An 18,367-nucleotide genomic window follows, 5' to 3' on the forward strand; every position below is an offset into this window, starting at 1 on the left:
ACTCACTCTTTAGTTGTGCGACTGTGTTAGCATCAGCAGTGCTGTTTCACTGCACTGACATGCCAAACTGTTGGATGCAAGCCATTTCACAACACCTGCTTACTTTCGTTTGTGAGGTTAGTTCTCATCAATCAATACGTCATAAAAAAACAGAAAAAATATTTTCCATGTTGCTGGTATGGGATGAAAATCTTGAAAACCCACTTAATCCTAAACATTTACAATTTCTGGGCTTCTTTCAATTCTTACTGGAGTAAAAATAATCATTTTTTTACAATACAAATAGTCAAATTCTGTGTCTCCATGGAGCTAGAGGAACAGAAAGTGTTACGCAGAAGGATGGTTCTTTGTTCCTGATCTCACAAGGCAGGGCACAGAAATACTCCTGGTCAACAACAGCACACAAGGTCTGTCACTTTGCTCCAAACTTTAACCTTAAAAACCCACTTAAGTTCAAAATATACAGCCTAGAAGCACATCAGATATTCTGAAGTAACCGCAAAAGGGCGCTCTGAGCATAGCTTGACCTTAACCAGCGTAAACAAGAGGACACAAACAAGCTGAACTGTCCTCGACCACAACATCAAAGCATCTGAAAAGCGGGCGTGTGTGGAAGTGTTTGGGCTTCTAACCTTCTAACGGCAAAGAAACTAACACATCTGCTGAGTCACCTGCTTGCTAGCTTAGCTGTTAGCTCCACCTGAGTGCAACGGCGGCATGCGGAGGCATCACAAACTGGCAGCGCGTCGAGTGTTCGACCTCGTGTGAGTCCAAATATCTTCGAAGGAATTGATTTAAAACTTTTTTCGGAGAAAGTGACAGCCTTACTGTACACGAGGTTCACCGTTAGCTGCTGAGGGTCAGGACTGAGTGTTGTGGCGGTGGCGGAGAGGAGCCAGGTCAGTTCCAGAGGCAGGGCCCGGGGCAGAGGCACGGCTGTCGGACGTCTGCAGGCCTGATCACCAGGTCTTTGACCACCTCCACAGTCCCAAACAGCGGGTACAGTTCCTCTTTGAACTTCTCGTTGAAGGTGTACAGGTGGGAGCGCTTCTCCACGTCGTAGAAGGACAGCTGGCCATGCTCAAAGTCCAGGTACACCCCGACCTTCCTGGGCGCCAAGCTAGGTGGCAGTGGGGTGGCCGGTACTGTCAGAGCCTTCAGCTCCGTGCCTCTCTCCAGACGCAGGGTCAGGTAGCCCGTGTCTGTGTTGAGTGAGCGGAAGCCCTGCCTCACAGCGGATGCCTTGGCCACTCCGATACGCCAGTCCCGCTCGCCCACCTCCACCTCCCAGTAGTGACGTCCAGAGGTGTAGCCCTCCTGGCCCACGGCACACCACCAGCCGTTGAAGTGTTGCTGGCACCGTGGCGCGTCACGGCGCTCCAGACCGCACCTTATACGTTTTTCATCGCCGGAGATGAGCAGGTCTGGATTGGCTGAGTCTGAGTCCACAGTGACTTCCTCTGTGGAAAAAAATTGACATAATTAATGTGTGAAAGACAAGAAAAGAGGTTATTTCGATGATTTCAGAGTGAAGTTCTCATACCTGCTGCATCGCAAATCCAATTCCACACTTTAAACAAAAAGAGAAAGAGCTTTAGAGCTGTAGTAATGCAACAATACACTGATGTCCATTTGTTTGCATCATTTAGCTGATTAATTTTTAATTTTATGGCCCTAATTGCACCAACCTATTGGTCTTCTGCATACTTTATTTATAAGTAGTAAATATATTTTAAGGTCTATCATATCTACACCCAGAAAACTGCAGCTCACTGGGTATTTTCTTTTTCTGCGCATTTTCTGTAAACTCTTGAGAGGGTAACGCATGAAAATGCCATTTGATCAGCAGTTTCTAAAATAATGAATATCAGCCTGTCTGGCACCAACAACCATGACATGTTCCAAGTCACTTAAATCACCTTTTCTTTTCCTTTCCTTTCTGATACTCGGTTTGAACTTCAGCTGGTCATCCTGGCCATGTCTACGTGCTTAAATGCATTGAGTTGCCGCCATTTTGCAGCCACAAAACTCTAAAAACACTAGCTGCAAAAAACAAACCCACTCGTTTTCTCAGTTTTAATCGTTATCAGTGGTCATAACAACGTCCAGTGAAACGTCTGAAAGTTGAATAACTTATAACCAGATGTGACAATGTACTGTATGTCGATACACAGGCTGTTTACTCACCGCTGTGGGGGATGTAGCGAGCTGCGTCTGGAAGCAGAAACTTGTTACAGTCATCACACGTTTCCTTCAACAGATCCAATCAAAACCTGCTTCCTTCCTTTTTCCCTTTCACTTAATCAATACTGATTAGCTTTAATAGAAGTGGCTCATCAAGTATCAGTGACACTGATTAGCGGCTATTGTATCATCATCATCATGATCAGGAACAGTTCACACGTTGTAAAGACAGATTGTGTGTTTTTTTTTTTTGAGGTGTAGTTTACAACACTTAACAATGATCAGATCACATCCACTCACCGGTGCTCCGGTTCTTCTGCTTCCACACGAGCCACTGCTTAGTCACATCCACCTACACACACACACGACAAAGCAGCAGAACAGTAACATAAATCATAGCTTTAAATCGTTTTTAATTAAATCTAATCTTGTTATTAGTTAACAGCCTGAAGCTGAGCCAAAGCGTTTCATCCAATCTCATCAGGGAAACATCCGGACCTTTACGGGGCTGTCGGCGTTCAGCACGGCCAGCAGGACGAGCTCCATTGCGGGCAGCAGGTTGGGGAGACGGCCCCTCTTCCACTGGAACTCCAGGTCGTCCAGCATCATGAGCACGGGCTCACCTGGCCACACGGTGGGCTAGAGAGAAGAAGATGGTAAAGAGTTCATGATGTGATGGTTCAGGCTCGACCTCAACCGCAAAACCACCATCACCCTCTTACCAAGCTGAGTCAATCTTCAGTAGCTGGCTGTGGGCGACTGGACTTACCCGAGTAAGTCCAGTCGCCCATAGTCAACTGCTGAAGAAGATTATGACCTGGATGACTAAGAACCTTCACCGACAAGCTGAGTCAAAGGTTCGTATGAAGGTACCTATGAATACCCCAGTGATCAAGAGCAAATATCCAAACAAATCAGCCTAAAATTGGAAGGCACCCACAGCCAGATCGGGACCAAAAACTGGCCAATGCTCGAGTGTGGGGCAGGCTTAAATAGGACGACATTATTTGGTTCTGTTCTTTGCTTCAGCAGGTCCTGTCCTGTCCTGTCTTGACAGCACACCAGTGTGTTCAGGATATTACAAGTGTGACAGGGTGATCGTCAAGGGCAGGGGTTTATCCTAATCATCTTTATCAGATGCAAGGAGGGAACTGGGTCAGACTCTAATCACCAGCCGGTCACCCAGTGATACCGGGGCAAAAAGCTGGGACACTTCCTCCTCATCATTCACCATTGTATAATCACCTGAGGCCTGCTTTTAATCTCCCATATCCAGTCCATGATGACCCTTTTGTAGGGTCCCATGTCGCACTCGCCTCCCGCCTCCAGCATGCAGAGGAAGTGACCCTTCCAGTCCTTCTTCTCTGGCTTCTCGTACTGGTATACGGATGTGACGATCCTCGGCTAATTTAAGAAAAACAGACGTTTGAGCTGAAGCAGAAGTGACGGCATGGAGAAAACACACACACACAGAAAGGTGGTTCCTTGACTTCTACCTGTACTCTCTTCTCCAGAACGCCGGCCCATTCCATGATAAACTCCCGACACAGACTTGCTGACCAGATGTCCTCACTGGTCCAGATGTGACTTAGGACAATTGACCTCTATGATAAAAGAGAGACAGAGACAAGGGAGTAGGAGATGAGACAATATACAAGTTAACCTTGCATTGCGATAAAATATGTTGATCATGGTAAAGTTTCTTAATCATGAGTCATGGGTGAAGCAAACAACCTGAACTCAGGTGATTTCAGTGTGTTGTAGAGATACTGCAAGAGTTTAATGTTTTACAACTATTGTAGTAATATTGTGAATTGCTATTATTTGGAAGATTGTAGGGCCACACGGTTGGTGTAGTGGTTAGTGCTCTTGCCTTTGACCCAGGTTCAAGACCTGGTCAGAGCAAGGGCCTTTCTGTTCTCCCCATGTGTGGGGATTAGCTAAATGGACACTCTAGAATAGACCATAGGTAAGAGTGAATGGTTGTTGTATCTATATGTGGCCCTGTGATGGACCGGCAACCTGTCCAAGGGTGTACCCCGCCTCTGTCCTGTCAGCTGAGATTGGTGCCAGCAACCCTGGCACCATCTTGGTAGCTTTCCGGCCACTGATTGGCTGGAGCCCCCCAGTTCTTGGTAGAATCTTGGTAGGAGACTGGAAGCGGATTTGCTCTGGCTACCAAGAATTACCTCAACTCCCTCACTCACTGGCAGGGAGCGCCGAGTGAGACGATTGTATCATGACATTTTCATGCCTTTAAGTGAGTTCATGTAATTTTTGGTGTGATGGTAAGAACACAAAGAGAGGGATGGAGAAGTGCATACCTGGCAAATTTTGTTGAGTTCTCGAGCCAATTCCATAATAAATAACTGACTCTCCAGCAGCGGCTCCTTCTTCTCGAGTCTGACTCTCCTACGGGACTCCTGGAAGAAAAGCAAGCGTAGATAAAAAACCACAGGCTTTTTTGTACCAGTGTTTTCCCTCATTGCAGCAAAGAGAGAGATGTGATCCCCGCACCTTGAGTCGGATCTTGAGCTTCTTGGCCGGCTCAATAAGGAACTGTAGGCAGTCCTTCATCATGCTGGCAGCTGGAAAGCGAGGCCGATGCCCTGTGGTTTGGTAATAAAAGTCTTTAGCGTGCTGGCACTCACTCTGTCAGAACTGCAGCTGAGTGTGCTCCTGTCGCCCCCACACGAATCGATGAGGGGGCAGAATTCAGTGTTTTATGAGAGATGGACAAAAATATATGTGTATGTGTGCAGAGAAAGAGAAGCACTGCAGAGCTTTAATCAGCTGAAGCCCAGAGAGGAGCTCATCATCATCATCATCATCGGACTCTCTGAGGTATCGCAAGTGCACAAACACCAACCAACAAAGCAGAAAAAATATTGCACAGTAACAGGATTTCCTCGTGTGCGTGCGAGAAGGTGCGTCTTCATCACAGCCTTGAAATCGGAAAATGTACTCCCCTGATGCACAGCAGATTTAAAACACACTGCAGAGTGTGTGTGGGTGTGTGTGTGTGTGTGTGTGTGGGGAAACATTGGACCAGTTTGCTGTTGATTCAGCAGTGAACGCCACTTTGACATTTCATGTGCTCGCTGTTGCAGCCGAGCCAAAGAGATGCTGGTATTGACTCCGGGACTTAAAGAGAATAAATTATTGAGTAAAGAGGAAGAGACTGATTCTGTGAGGACAAATTAACTGTGTATGCAGTGGTGGATTGAGGCCAACAACGCTGGAGGACCAGGCAACGTGTTTTTTCGTTTTTGTTTTGCATCTTTGACTGAAAGCGGAGGACAAGACTTGGAGAACACGCGCTAACCGACTGGTTTCCGTTAGTGAACGCATCAAACGACCATGTCTACGAGAATCACAGGGGATCGCGATACAAATAATATTACGATACAATGATTTTGTCTAACTGAAGAAAACGAAAGATAAATGCAAAAAGGATTTCTCTATTTATTCACAACATAGAAAACAAAGTGCATAAAGTCTATGTGTTGAACGTGGACGGAGCATCTCTTAATGTAGCTTGACTGTTTAATTCCTTATTTAATCCTAGTGAATAGATTATCATATTGGACGAGCATATATATACCCCCACATCGATATTTTGAACCAACGGTTTAAAGGGATAAACAAGCATCGCTATTGTTGTTTTGATATTCCCGCTACTTCCTGCCATCTTCTGACACCGTTTCCTAACTGCTGCAGACTCTGCCCAACTGAATTGTGGGTAAAATCTTGCAGTATGTCCCCCCCCTAACTTAAGACAAAGACAGTGTTAAAGTAGAGCTGAAGCACTGACAAACAATCACAACGAAATTAGAACTGGTGACGTAACAAACAAAGGTTTTGCTGTTTGTTCTGTAACCACAGCACACACACACACACACACACACACAGTACAGCAGAGGTATCTTGAAGTGTCCCTTTAATAGCACTAAACAGACAGAGATGGCAGGGCGGCAGCGGCACTCACACGCTCTCACAGGAGACATGAACCAGTAGGGCTAAAAGCAATTGCCCTAATCGGGTAATATCCAGGATTCAGACCAATTCAAGGCGGAAATCAGTCCGTCAGAACGTCTCACACAGCAGTGGCGAGGAATAATTTGGCAAAGGAGTGAATAGGTGCTGAGCTGATTGCAGGGGATGAGGAGCAGGTGTGCTCACAGGTGAGCTAAGTTGCCCTGATGAGGTGGGAGTGGCCGGTGGGAGGGCTGAGTGAAGCGGAGGCGGAGATAACGGAAAAGAGCTGAGGAAGTATTGAGTGACGTGTGAGGATCCTCGTAGCTCTGGTAGTCATGACGAGGCCTCTTTAACATTTAATCACCACGACCGTGTGACGTCACTGTGACTCATCAAAACTACAGTTTCACATGATCTGCAATTCAGAGTGACGTCACTTTTGCCATTCATGTGTGTGGGGTTATATCTATATCTACAACTTAATTCAAGATATCTCAAAAAGGACAATGTAGATCTAGTCTTTAGTTGAGGGTTAATTAAAGATATCTACAACTTGAATTATGATAATATAATAGATATCTATAATAACAAGCCCATTATTATTCTCATTTTCATTTGACAAACATATTTAAAAAGGATTACAGTGTGATATCTGTGCAAATATGTGAGAAACAAAGATATATATATATATGTATAGGTCCAGACCATATTTAATCTAAAATGCTAAAATGGTCCTTTTATAAGGAATATTGAATTTTCTGTAAATTACGATAAAAATATTTGATTAATTATCAGCCCTATGAGTAAGTGATGTTGCAGATATGGGTAGTGAATATTCTGTTTAATGTTAAAAACAGAATATTGGTGTTAGCAGGTGATTCATGTTCCCTGGGGGGGAGGAGCCCTTTTGGACCCCTGCTGGTCATTTTATAAGAAATATTGAATTTTTTGTAAATTACGATAAAAATATTTGATTAATTATCAGCCCTATGAGTAAGTGATGTTGCAGATATGCATAGTGAATATTCTGTTTAATGTTAAAAACAAAATATTGGCGTTAGCAGTTGATTCATGTTCCAGGGGGGAGGGGCCCTTTTGGACCCCTGCAGATCCGCCCCTGCCTGTATAATTTTTTCTTTCTCTATAATAATAATAATATCTGCAAAGCACCACGTGCTCTTTCACAAAGTCCTTAAGGGTCCGTGCACAGACACGTGCTGCGACAGCAGCGCCGACACGCAGAGCCTGAGCCTGTTAACTGGTTAAGTAGAAACACTTACACTTACATCTGATACTGTGCATCTCACTGAATGTGTCATTTAAACAGGTAATTGTTAAATTGCTACTAAGTAGTAAATACTGACTCCACTGATGAGGGCTTACATTATCTTATTGTTGTTGTTGTGTGCGTGTTCTTGTGTGTATCTTTGTGAGGACCAAAACATTTATAAACATAGGAAGTGAGGACATTTTGACTGGTCCCCACTTAAAAGGACTTTTTCAGGGTTAAGACCTGGTTTTAGGGTTAGTGTTAGAATTGGGTTTAGGTAAGGGTGGGGTTAAGGGTCAGGGTAAGGCATTTAGTTGTGATGGATAAGGTTTGGGTTAGGTTAAGGGTTCGGCATTTAGTTAAGGTGATGGTTAAGGGAATGCATTGTCTATGACGTGTCCTCACTATGAATGCTGCACAAATGTGTGTGTGTGTGTGAGTGTGTGTGTGTTGCCTCTTTAGGACCTTTTCTGGCAAAAACACTGACCTTGTCAGGACCAGTCTTCGTCAAGGAGACCAAAACCTGGTCCTAATGAGGCAGAACCTCATTTTTGAGGAGCTGGTTAAATTTAGGGCCAAGATGTGGATTGTGGTTAGGTTAAGGTAAAGGTTAGTGTTAGGGATTAACTGGTTATGGTTAAGTTAAGGTTCAAATGAATGGAAGTCAATGCAGTGTCCTAAAAAGAATAGCTGCGTAAGCCTGTGTGTGTGTGTGTGTGTGTGTGTGTGTGTGTGTGTGTGTGTGTGTGTGTGGTGAGGAGCAGGCAGATTACAGAGTATATCCTGGATTACCACTGGTGCCATTTGTGTACAAACCCAGGTAAGAGTGTGTTTCTATATATAAACATATCAACAAAACTCTGTCTGCAACAAAATTAATGCACTTAAACTCAATGAATATGATTATTATTTTTATATATATATATAATTAGTGAAACAACGTCACAGTGTGTCCACACACTTTTTATGGTACATTCTTCAAAGTCTGTGGTTGAGAAATTGATCATTTGAAATAAAAGAAATCAATGATTTGTTTGTTTTGTTGTATATAAAAAGGCACAACATAATCAATATCAGGTGAAGTGTTTGGTTGAATGTCTCCGCAGGCTGCACCACAACCACAACAACAACAACACCAGCAGCAGCAGTTCTTTACAAATAATTACAAATAAATCAATGAAAAATAAACCAAATAACTCTGACCTTGTTGTGTGAGAATTGTCGCTTGTTTTCCTCGCAGACTCCTCAGCTCCTCTCTGATGTTTCCATTCACTGTGTGCGTGTGTGTGCGTGTGTGTGTGGGCTCATGGATCACTGAGACACCGCTTCATCACAGCACGACTGCGGCACGAGGAGGCAGCGCGCGCTCTTATCACTGCTCACCGCGCTGCAGTGGCGCAAAGGCGCCGCCAGAGGGCGACCTCCAGGACAACCACGAGCTTACTGAAGGAAGGAAAGGGGTTGTGTTTCTTGTGTCCAAATGAAATGTTTTTGAATTAAAATTAACACTGTTGTCTATAGAAATATATTAATTTATTGCTTTAATATAGATTCAGTCCTGTGTCCATTTACCATCTTATATATAGATCAAATGATATATACATACATACATTATATGTATTTTACTTAAATAAAATGTTATTGACATTCATAAAACGTTTTCACCCATTCACACGCTTCAACATGGGCTTGAGTGTCTTGCTCAAGGACACATATAGACTAGCAGAGCCAGGAATTGAACCCACAACCTTCCAGTTGAACAACAACTCCCCCTAGCACTTTTTTTTAATACTTTTACTTCTAAAACTTTAGTACATTTTATATTAGAAAATCACTCTTGATACTTAAGTACAGTAAATGTCATATACTTAGAGACTTTTACTTAAGTAATATTGTTGATTTATTTATTTTAACAAAATGACTTCAGCTTCTACCAAAGTCATTTTCTGGTAAGATTCTTGTACTTTTACTCAAGTATCCCTTTAATGTACTTTATACAAGACTGGTGCCATCCCTAATCTAGAAACACTCACTGTGTGTTAATTCCACAGTTAACTGACTCGAGGAGAGGAACAGCAGGTGACGTCACTGCAGCTCAAACACAAACAAACACCTGTTCTTTTCCTCCTCTCTGTGTGTTGTTATATTTCAAAGCTCTTTGTTCCTGATGTGATCGCTTTGAGTGAGACGTTCGTCTGTGAGAGAGTCGTTAATCACACGGTCTGATGGATGAGTGTGTGTGTGTGTCTCGGCATGTTGGCTGACTTGTGTGTGTGTGTGTGTGTGTGTAAATGACAGGAGAGCGTGTGTGTGTGTGTAGACGGCAGATCACCGCTGGCGCGTGAACATGGCACCGAAAGATCCTCTCCTCAGTTCATTGAAAGGTAACGATCACGTGCACACGCCATTGTCGATCATGAATTGCTTGATTTCTCGTTGGTTTTTGTTTCTTTATTTTTGCGCCGCGCACACCCTGACATAAGCGCACGAGCTGACATTACAGACAGCGGATTATTTCTCGTGCGTTCTCGTCTCCTCTGTCAGATGACAACGATAACACAGATTAAACGTGTTTGTTAGTATATATTATTGATAATTATTATTGTTGTTGTTGTTCTTCTTCCTCCAGTGTGTGTCTTGAACCTTCAGTCAGATGAAGACTCTACGATAACAGACGCCAGCCCTCACCTCTCCTCCTGCTGTGAGCTCCTGGAGCTGGTGCTCAGGAAAGGACTCCAACGTCAGTATATGATCACTAACACACGGCGATATTCTCATTCTGACCATAGCACAACAGTCTAATAAGACAGTTTCATGTAAACAGCATTCTCTGATATTCTGATTCTAATCAGATTAGCTCAACATTCTGATTAAGACATTGTCATGTAAACAGCATTCACTGACAGCATTATTCTGATTCTAACCAGATTAGCACAATAGTCTGATTAAGACAGTTTCATGTAAACAGCATTTTCTGATTACCTTAACCCGAAAAAGGGTCACAATTATCATAGGTAGTAATCGGATTACACAGCAATATTCTGATATTAACCAGATTAACTCAACAGTCGGATTAAGACAGTGTCATGTAAACAGCATTCACTGACAGCATTATTCTGATTCTAACCAGATTAGCACAATAGTCTAGTCTGATTAAGACAGTTTCATGTAAACAGCATTTTCTGATTACCTTAATGTGAAAAAAAGTCATAATCCGCATAAGCAGTAATAAGATTGCACGGCAATATTCTGATATTAACCAGATTAACTCAACAGTCGGATTAAGACAGTGTCATGTAAACAGCATTCACTGACAGCATTATTCTGATTCTAACCAGATTAGCACAATAGTCTAGTCTGATTAAGACAGTTTCATGTAAACAGCATTTTCTGATTACCTTAATGTGAAAAAAAGTCATAATCCGCATAAGCAGTAATAAGATTGCACGGCAATATTCTGATATTAACCAGATTAACTCAACAGTCGGATTAAGACAGTGTCATGTAAACAGCATTCACTGACAGCATTATTCTGATTCTAACCAGATTAGCACAATAGTCTAGTCTGATTAAGACAGTTTCATGTAAACAGCATTTTCTGATTACCTTAATGTGAAAAAAAGTCATAATCCGCATAAGCAGTAATAAGATTGCACGGCATTATTCTTCTATAATTAAGTCTAATTAATTAGTCTGATTAAACCTAATTAACCCTCATTAACAGCATTTTATAATTCTAAAAAAGTCAAAATCTGAAGAAATAATCAGATTAAAGCATGTTATATATCATGAGTAAGTAAAATGGATTATTTGTGTGGTGTTTTTTTAAAAACAGTTACAAAGTACATGAATATCAACAAACAAGAACATACAAATATTTGCAGAGGTCACAGTAACTGCTTCATGTTGACATGTGTACGTCGTACGTCCTGTAAAACAAGTACTTTGACTCGTCACTCGTCACATTTCTGATTGCGCTGCAACCAACAGTTCTTTTCATTTGTGAATAATCTGTAGATCCTTTTGATAAAGTGTCAGAACGTGTCCTCGGTGTTAAGCAAGGCCCCAAACATCTTTGTTTTTCAACAAAGTAAAAAGCTGAACATATTCACATATAGGAAGCTCCTTGAAAACTCCTTGTTTTCATGTCTCACACAATTTAATTATGAGTTATTTCTGTTTTAGTGTAACACATTTGGACGTGTGTGTATGTTAGTTAACGTGCATTGTCTCTTTTAAATAATTACACATCAACATAGACATATAATATTATTAGAACACAGTGTTTTTGGTGGTTACAGTTTTTATTAACATAACATCTGTTTGTGTGTGTGTGTGTGTGTGTGTTTGTGATCAGAACCAGTTCTCAGTCTGGTTCACAGAGATTACTGGCACTGTTTTGAGCAGCTGCCACATCACGACACCTGCTCCAGGTGAGAGCAGTAACATTTTAAAACACTGTACAACCTCCTGTCTAAAGTTTCTTTAAACGATCAATGTGATTTTTCTGGCAAATAAATGTACAAAGATATAGTTTTCATGAGGCACAGGGAGAAAATAAGGGCTTTGATATATATATATACACACAGTTGTATATAAGAAGGAATTTGTATGCAAGATGTAAATAGGAAGTCAAGTTGTGCTTATTTGTTCTTTAAAAGTAGAGCAGGGACTGGATTAAATAAATTTAGGCTTAGTTTTATTTTATTTTTACTTTCTGTCTTTTGTGCCCACTGATGATGATGATGGGCAAAACTATAAAAAAGGATGCAGGACCAGACACTCAAATTTAATCTGGATCTGATCCAGATTACGGATATGGCATCAATTTAAGTTTAACATGGGAAGTCCCGCTGAACGTCTCAGCGACAATTTAACAGATCAGGATGGATTTTGTCTTGCTTATATAAGATGTCATGGCTATAAGTAGGTAACGTTCTATACAGATCCAGAGAGTCTTCTGGATCCCGTTTTAATTCCCTGTGTCTCTGTGAAGGCTCTCCGCTCTGTCGTTGGCCGTGGAGCAGACCAGAGTTTGCAGGAAGCTGCTCTCGGCTCAGGGTCGAGGACGTTACCTGCTGCGACTGGCCCTCAACCGCAAGACCCTCCCACAGTTCATCACCCACCTGCTGCACACGCCGCGAGTCCTGGAGGTCAGAGACATTGGAGCAGGCACATGAGTGGACGAGACTTGTTGTAGATGAGTGTCAATGAATGGTTCTTCTTACTGTTCCTCTCCCTTGCAGTGGTACAGTCCGACGCTATCAATCCTCAGGAATGAAGAATTTTTAGGTAAGTGTTTTTATTTTAATACTTCAGTGATATCTAGCTAGTGACATCTTTTCAAATTTAGCACACATGCCCAAAGGTCAAACATGATGATCACTGTGACCTAAGACCATGGTAATCTTTCTTTTGTTTCTTGTGAACGTGATCTCATGCAGCATCTTAAGAACACCTTGAGTGAATTCTTTCAAATTTGGCACAAACGTTCGCTTGGATTCAGTGATGAACTGCCGAGATTTTGATGCCCAAAGGTCAAAACTCCTGGGTCACAGTGATCTTTCTTGTGAATGTGATATCCCGTGAACATCCTTTCAAATCTGACACCAACGTTCACTTGGATTCACGGATAAACTGTCTAGATTTGAATGCCCAAATGCCCAAATGCCCAAATGGTCACTTGAAATCGAAGACAAACTGATACTATTTGTCGCTATAGGTTACTGTGACCTTCCAAAACATTATTTTGTTGTCTTGTGAACTGTATCATCTTGTCACAAATGTTCACTTTGACTCGTAGATGAACTTCTTAGATTTGGGCGACCGAAGCTCAAACGATAAACCGTGAATTTGGAATTCTGCCGTCAACGTTGGCACCTTTTATATAAGTCTAGAATAAAATGTTGTAGTTTGAAAGTGTTGGTGTTAATCTGATTGTTTCTCTCTCTCTGTGTCTGGCAGAGCCTTTCATGTCACTGTTGCTCGTCCTCTCTCACATGCAGTTTAAACTGGATATGGAGGTCAGAGGACACGTGATTCAACCCCAGTTATTATCACTAAGTCGTCTGTCCAAATCCTACGACTCTACACTAACACTCAACCTCTGATCTCTTTTATGTAGAATTGCAGTTTTCTGGATGAGAGTTGTCTTCTTCCGGTAAGAGACAATGATTTTTACTGAGTAACTGATTTGCTCAATCGCAGTCATATCACTGTCAATCCTTCCTTTTTGTTCTGCGTGTCTTTATAGGTGTGTGAAATGTATGAGGTGGTGCCCTGTCGGGAAGTCGGGATGGTTTTGAGGCTCGTATCTCCCACACTTTCAAAGACATTTACACATACAGTGTTTGTCTGCTCATTAAAAGATTTATTGAATCCCCTCCCTCTGTCCGCCTGTCTGTCTCTCTCAGGTATCTAAGTGGACGCGTCTTTGTCCTCGAACTAGTGCCTGGCAGTCAGGCCCACGTGGACAAGTTTGTGTGTCCCGGTGACATTATTGATGAAATCAACGGAACGTCGCTGAGGAATTCAAAGTGTGGGCAGGTAAAGAAAAAAAAAAAGTTTTATAATCTAAAACAAGTGACATTTTATTTACCGTTATCAGTATCAGTGTGGTGCTATGTTGTCGGTCCTTCTGTCCCATTCTTCCATTCCATCTCAAGAATGTATGGAGGGAATCTCTCACTTGGACTCAAGGAGGAAATGATTAGACTTTGGTATTAAATGACTCTATTTGTCTTGTAATTGAGATGTTGCAATAACGCCATATTTCAAATGCATCTTAAAAACATTCACTTGGACTAGGTTTGATTTTGGTGTCCTCACAAAAAAAAGTGTTTGGCCTTTTGAACAACGACAGCGTTAGAGAGTTCCCCTGCAGCCCTGTCAGCACAGAACAAAGTTTGTACTGCCTGAGTGATTCAATCCAGTCACACCCTTGACAAATTGTTTGCATAATTAAAAGGAAACCTGTCAATCTTTGATCTTGTAACATGAGCTATAAAAGCCATGTCCTCTGCTCACTCAGGCAGGTGTGCTCCTGTCACGACTGAAGGGTTGCCCCCTCTCCATGCGTGTCCTGCGATGGCGTGCCCATGATGGAACCATGTACCGGCCTCTTGTCAAGCTCCTGCGGGCACTTAAGACAGAAAACCCCACACTGCAGCTCAATCCTGCTCCTTCGCCAAACTCTGTCCCCCCGGAGCAGACGCCACCGTCTACTTCACAGTGTCTCAAAGAGGGAAGGCAAGTTGTTCTTCACCTTTTCATGTTTTAGTAATTACTGACGCTAAAGATTCTAAATCAATTTTCCTCCACAGGATTGTGAACATTGTGCAGTTCTTGGGAAAAGCAAGCATTGGATTGGTAAATCACCACTTGTTTACATTCAAAGTTCAATAACCGTATGCTAATGTCTACAAAGTGTGACTCTGTGGTCTTTAATTGTTCTAGTTTGGAGGAAAGGAAGTGCTACAGCAAGCAATTCCACAGGTGCTACAACAGAACTTGCCGAGCAAGGTAATGCTACTGCACCCTCTGCTGGAGGGCTCACTAACATTATGTTAATGCTAACTCAACAAAACAGCAACCTGCCCCCATCTGTGTTTTGTCCTGCAGGAAGTGCTTTTAGATATGAAGGAAACACATTTGACATGCACAGAAAGAAGCTCCAAACAGGTGAGTAGATGGGTGTTTTTTAAGGTCTGATTGTCAATAAAGTCATCCTGGTAACTCTAACCTGGTGTTTTCTCAGGAGCTGTTTGAGCATCACTATCCTGAAATTTCATGCGTGGGGAGATACGGTCAACCAGACTACACGATATTTGCCTTCTGTGTGGCGTAAGTCTCAAACACAGACTTCAAACACTGTCCTCCTCCACACACACACCCCTGTAAATCCAGGTCTGCTGCAGTGTGTCACACCCCTCTGTGGAGATGTTACACAACACCACACTGCTGTGTAGTCATTGGCTGGAGCCAGATGTCATCTAAGCATATGATTGGCTGTGTTCACAGAGACTCCCCAGAAACCCCTCAGTCAGGCTTCTGCTGTGTGGCGCTCAAAGCCAGCACCATCAAGGAGTGTGAGGAGATTGTGTGTCGTATAGGTAAGATTATAATGCAAATAATCCCAAAAAATTAAAAAAAAAAAATAGATTTTACCGTCACTGATTTTTAAGTAAAATGCTCTTCCCTTTCTTACAGCTGCTGGGTTCAAACACACAGAATGGTTTGTATGACAATCAGCTCATTTTATTGTAAATAAAATTATACTCTTGCCGTCTGTGCGACTACATTTTAAAATCAATACAGTACACCGGACTTTCTACTCATAAAGACCTTTAATAGAAAGACATGTGACAACATTTTTCATAAATAGTATTAAATGTAGCTGCCAAGATTTTATGTTGGAAAACGCATAAAAAGCAGTCCAGAAAAAGACAGAGTGGTCAGTCGTGCTCATGGTCACACAGTGCACAGTATCAACTGTGGTCGTCGACACAGCAACACTGCAGTGAAACCCACTGAGCTCGACGTGCTGGCATTTCATTGGACATTGTAGAAGGGCGAAGACACCCTGTGGAAGATGTGATGAATTGATCCTTGCTTTAGAACGATACCAATCCCAAAGATGGAGCTAGGTCCCCACAAAAGGACTCGGAGAAGTTGAATGATGGCTGTTACGCGCATAGTAATGACCCATGATGGTTTACACAGATAACCCTACTGCACAACATTTCCAGCTACCCAAAGTGTACTCAGTCCCGTGGAATGGTTGATGTATTGTCTCAATCTAAAAAATACAAAAAGAAAACTTAAAAAGCCAAAGAAATAAAAATGTCCACAAAATGGTTATGTGTGATAAATAGGATCATTTGTCATGGCAGTGCTGCCACCAGCCGCTTAGGCCCTCTCTCCTCTTATCCTGCGGGCCAGCTGGATGTCTTTGGGCATGATGGTGACACGCTTGGCGTGGATGGCGCACAAGTTTGTGTCCTCAAACAGACCCACCAGGTAAGCCTCACTGGCCTCCTACGGGAGAAGAATAAAAACAGACATTAGGCTTAAAAATAAGACACCATGTGCACGTCCACTGTGACTCAGTGAGTTGTCGTTTTTACCTGAAGAGCTCCAATGGCGGCGCTCTGGAAGCGCAGGTCAGTCTTGAAATCCTGGGCAATTTCTCTCACCAGGCGCTGGAAGGGCAGCTTGCGGATGAGCAACTCGGTGGACTTCTGGTAACGACGGATCTCCCTGAGAGCCACAGTTCCAGGCCTAAACAGAAGCAACACAAAAACAGATTAGAGACAGATCATACACAGAAATGAGACTTGTGTTCCCCACTTCTGTGGTACTGCAATTACAGTGTATAATGTAATAATTGTCTTAGTTTGAACTGTAATCATTGCCAACCAGCAAATCTGGTTTTAAATCATATGGCGACTGTAAATGTACTATGGCCTCTGTAATTAACTAGCTCAATTATCTGTAATCGATAGAACAGCACAAAGATTACAAACCTGTAACGATGGGGCTTCTTCACTCCTCCCGTAGAGGGAGCGCTCTTTCTGGCTGCCTTGGTAGCGAGCTGCTTCCTCGGCGCCTTTCCTCCAGTTGACTTACGGGCAGTCTGCTTGGTACGAGCCATGTCTCACTAACAAAAAACGACAAGAGCATGTGTAAGTGTAATTGTTCACATTCGAATAATGTCTTAAATAAAGCAAAGACGAGCGCCATAACCGCTAATCACGGCCGTTTAGCTTGCCAAATGCTAATGTTAGCATACGAGGTAATTAGAGCTCCCCTCCCCCCATGTTGTCGCTACAGGGAGGCGTCGTGTTAGAGCTCCGGAGCGTTTCGACGTCTCGCAGAAAGGCCGTAAAAACACATACCATTAATGACAGGCGTGGCGGAGTATTGATTAAGCAGCAAAATGTCTTTTGTTTACATTATAAAGTCGCTGGTTAAACACAAACAAAAGCCGCGGTTGAAGCACACGGAGGCGGCAGCGTCAACACACTCTGTGCCTGAACCAGCTTAGCAAAGACCGCCTCTCTTCCTCTACCTCCAGTTCGCCATTTTCAATTTCTCCTTCCACCTCAAGCGACACTGCCTCGACTCTCAAATACACACTGTGTACACATTACGCCCATCTTAAGGGTATGTGTCTATTTAAATCCCCACATTTTGGCGACCGATCAACATCGGGCTTGTTTGGCGGTGACCGGTTTCGCTTTAGCGAGAGAAGTGTGGCGGTTAGAACCGGACACTGGTCAGGAAAAGCGTCCATTGTTCTATTTTTAGCGAGACGACAAGTTAGCCTCGTTTACAAACACTGCTCTGTGTGAACAGAAATCTATCAGCACACACACAAACACACTCTCACTGACACGATACCGAATTATGTACACACAAAAAACGTGAACAGCAAAGCGATTAAATGTACCTTTACAGAGCCGTTGGAAGTGTGGTAATCGCCTCTTCTGACTTTCCGTCCGGTTGACCCAGAGAAAACGGTTTGTGTTGGGGGGAGGTTCGGGCCGAGTATTTGTACTCTGTCTGACGTAATCTTTAAGAATTACTTGTCACTCATTGGTTTATTTTAGAAAATGGACGTACGGTTCAGCCAATGAGATATTGTCTGATTTATTTTTACGAATATACACACAAATATAAACGTATTAAAATGAGACAAGTAAAAAACCCCAAACAAAAATAAAATCTATTTTAAAAAGACGTTCTCAGTGTGACTTACTAAGGGACACCAAAGTAGTTTTTTTTAATATTTCTTTCATGTAGCATGTGACGACACACATGATGAAAGTACGAGTGTGATGTCATACATCCAGAACAATTGTTTTCAAATTCCTTAGATGTGAATGATGAAAAGAGTGTGACGTCACTTAATCTATTAATTCCAGGAACATCAGT

At 42.6% G+C, this 18,367-nt stretch overlaps 3 protein-coding genes across 4 annotated transcripts; 1 reads left to right on the forward strand and 2 right to left on the reverse strand.

Annotated features, from left to right (window-relative positions):
* Window positions 1-55: 55 nt before the first annotated feature.
* zgc:194990 (uncharacterized protein LOC568410 homolog) lies at window positions 56-8,778 on the reverse strand. 2 transcript variants are annotated; one of them, XM_058621934.1, is made up of 10 exons: window positions 8,636-8,778; window positions 4,702-4,793; window positions 4,509-4,607; window positions 3,681-3,788; window positions 3,430-3,588; window positions 2,683-2,823; window positions 2,485-2,536; window positions 2,188-2,214; window positions 1,544-1,570; window positions 56-1,460 (listed from the first exon to the last, which is right to left on the reverse strand). In XM_058621934.1, exons 2-10 carry the CDS (start codon window positions 4,762-4,764, stop codon window positions 901-903), a joined length of 1,236 nt encoding a protein of 411 aa, XP_058477917.1. In that variant the 5' UTR covers window positions 4,765-4,793; window positions 8,636-8,778; the 3' UTR covers window positions 56-900. The 2 variants fall into 2 exon arrangements, with proteins under 2 accessions (XP_058477917.1, XP_058477918.1); XM_058621935.1 differs by lacking the exon at window positions 4,702-4,793.
* Window positions 8,779-9,600: 822 nt separating this feature from the next.
* si:ch211-250n8.1 (uncharacterized) lies at window positions 9,601-16,438 on the forward strand. Its single transcript, XM_058621220.1, has 16 exons — window positions 9,601-9,816; window positions 10,062-10,172; window positions 11,790-11,865; window positions 12,429-12,585; window positions 12,679-12,724; window positions 13,397-13,455; window positions 13,557-13,592; window positions 13,686-13,738; window positions 13,846-13,978; window positions 14,463-14,680; window positions 14,755-14,800; window positions 14,888-14,953; window positions 15,053-15,112; window positions 15,189-15,274; window positions 15,452-15,543; window positions 15,641-16,438. Exons 1-16 carry the CDS (start codon window positions 9,780-9,782, stop codon window positions 15,673-15,675), a joined length of 1,311 nt encoding a protein of 436 aa, XP_058477203.1. The 5' UTR covers window positions 9,601-9,779; the 3' UTR covers window positions 15,676-16,438.
* Window positions 15,759-18,041, reverse strand: LOC131448615 (histone H3.3A). The gene is made up of 4 exons (XM_058621221.1): window positions 17,883-18,041; window positions 16,957-17,090; window positions 16,558-16,711; window positions 15,759-16,468 (listed from the first exon to the last, which is right to left on the reverse strand). Exons 2-4 carry the CDS (start codon window positions 17,082-17,084, stop codon window positions 16,340-16,342), a joined length of 411 nt encoding a protein of 136 aa, XP_058477204.1. The 5' UTR covers window positions 17,085-17,090; window positions 17,883-18,041; the 3' UTR covers window positions 15,759-16,339.
* Window positions 18,042-18,367: the final 326 nt, after the last annotated feature.

The sequence above is a fragment of the Solea solea genome, chromosome 21 (assembly GCF_958295425.1).
Source record: "Solea solea chromosome 21, fSolSol10.1, whole genome shotgun sequence".
NCBI lineage: Eukaryota > Metazoa > Chordata > Actinopteri > Pleuronectiformes > Soleidae > Solea > Solea solea.

What these genes read in the sequence shown, in the direction of transcription:
- zgc:194990 (XM_058621934.1), bottom strand. Translation starts at nt 4,764, where the DNA reads ATGATGAAGGACTGCCTACAGTTCCTTATTGAGCCGGCCAAGAAGCTC. An exon ending in TTCTGGAGAAGAGAGTACAG is followed by an intron (nt 3,589 to 3,680) that starts GTAGAAGTCAAG and finishes TTCTTAAATTAG; the next exon opens with CCGAGGATCGTCACATCCGT. An exon ending in TTGGATTTGCGATGCAGCAG is followed by an intron (nt 1,461 to 1,543) that starts GTATGAGAACTT and finishes TTTTTTCCACAG; the next exon opens with AGGAAGTCACTGTGGACTCA.
- si:ch211-250n8.1 (XM_058621220.1), top strand. Translation starts at nt 9,780, where the DNA reads ATGGCACCGAAAGATCCTCTCCTCAGTTCATTGAAAG. An exon ending in CATCACGACACCTGCTCCAG is followed by an intron (nt 11,866 to 12,428) that starts GTGAGAGCAGTA and finishes GTCTCTGTGAAG; the next exon opens with GCTCTCCGCTCTGTCGTTGG. An exon ending in ATATTTGCCTTCTGTGTGGC is followed by an intron (nt 15,275 to 15,451) that starts GTAAGTCTCAAA and finishes CTGTGTTCACAG; the next exon opens with AGACTCCCCAGAAACCCCTC.
- LOC131448615 (XM_058621221.1), bottom strand. Translation starts at nt 17,084, where the DNA reads ATGGCTCGTACCAAGCAGACTGCCCGTAAGTCAACTGGAGGAAAGGCG. An exon ending in AAGAAGCCCCATCGTTACAG is followed by an intron (nt 16,712 to 16,956) that starts GTTTGTAATCTT and finishes GCTTCTGTTTAG; the next exon opens with GCCTGGAACTGTGGCTCTCA. An exon ending in CCGCCATTGGAGCTCTTCAG is followed by an intron (nt 16,469 to 16,557) that starts GTAAAAACGACA and finishes CTTCTCCCGTAG; the next exon opens with GAGGCCAGTGAGGCTTACCT.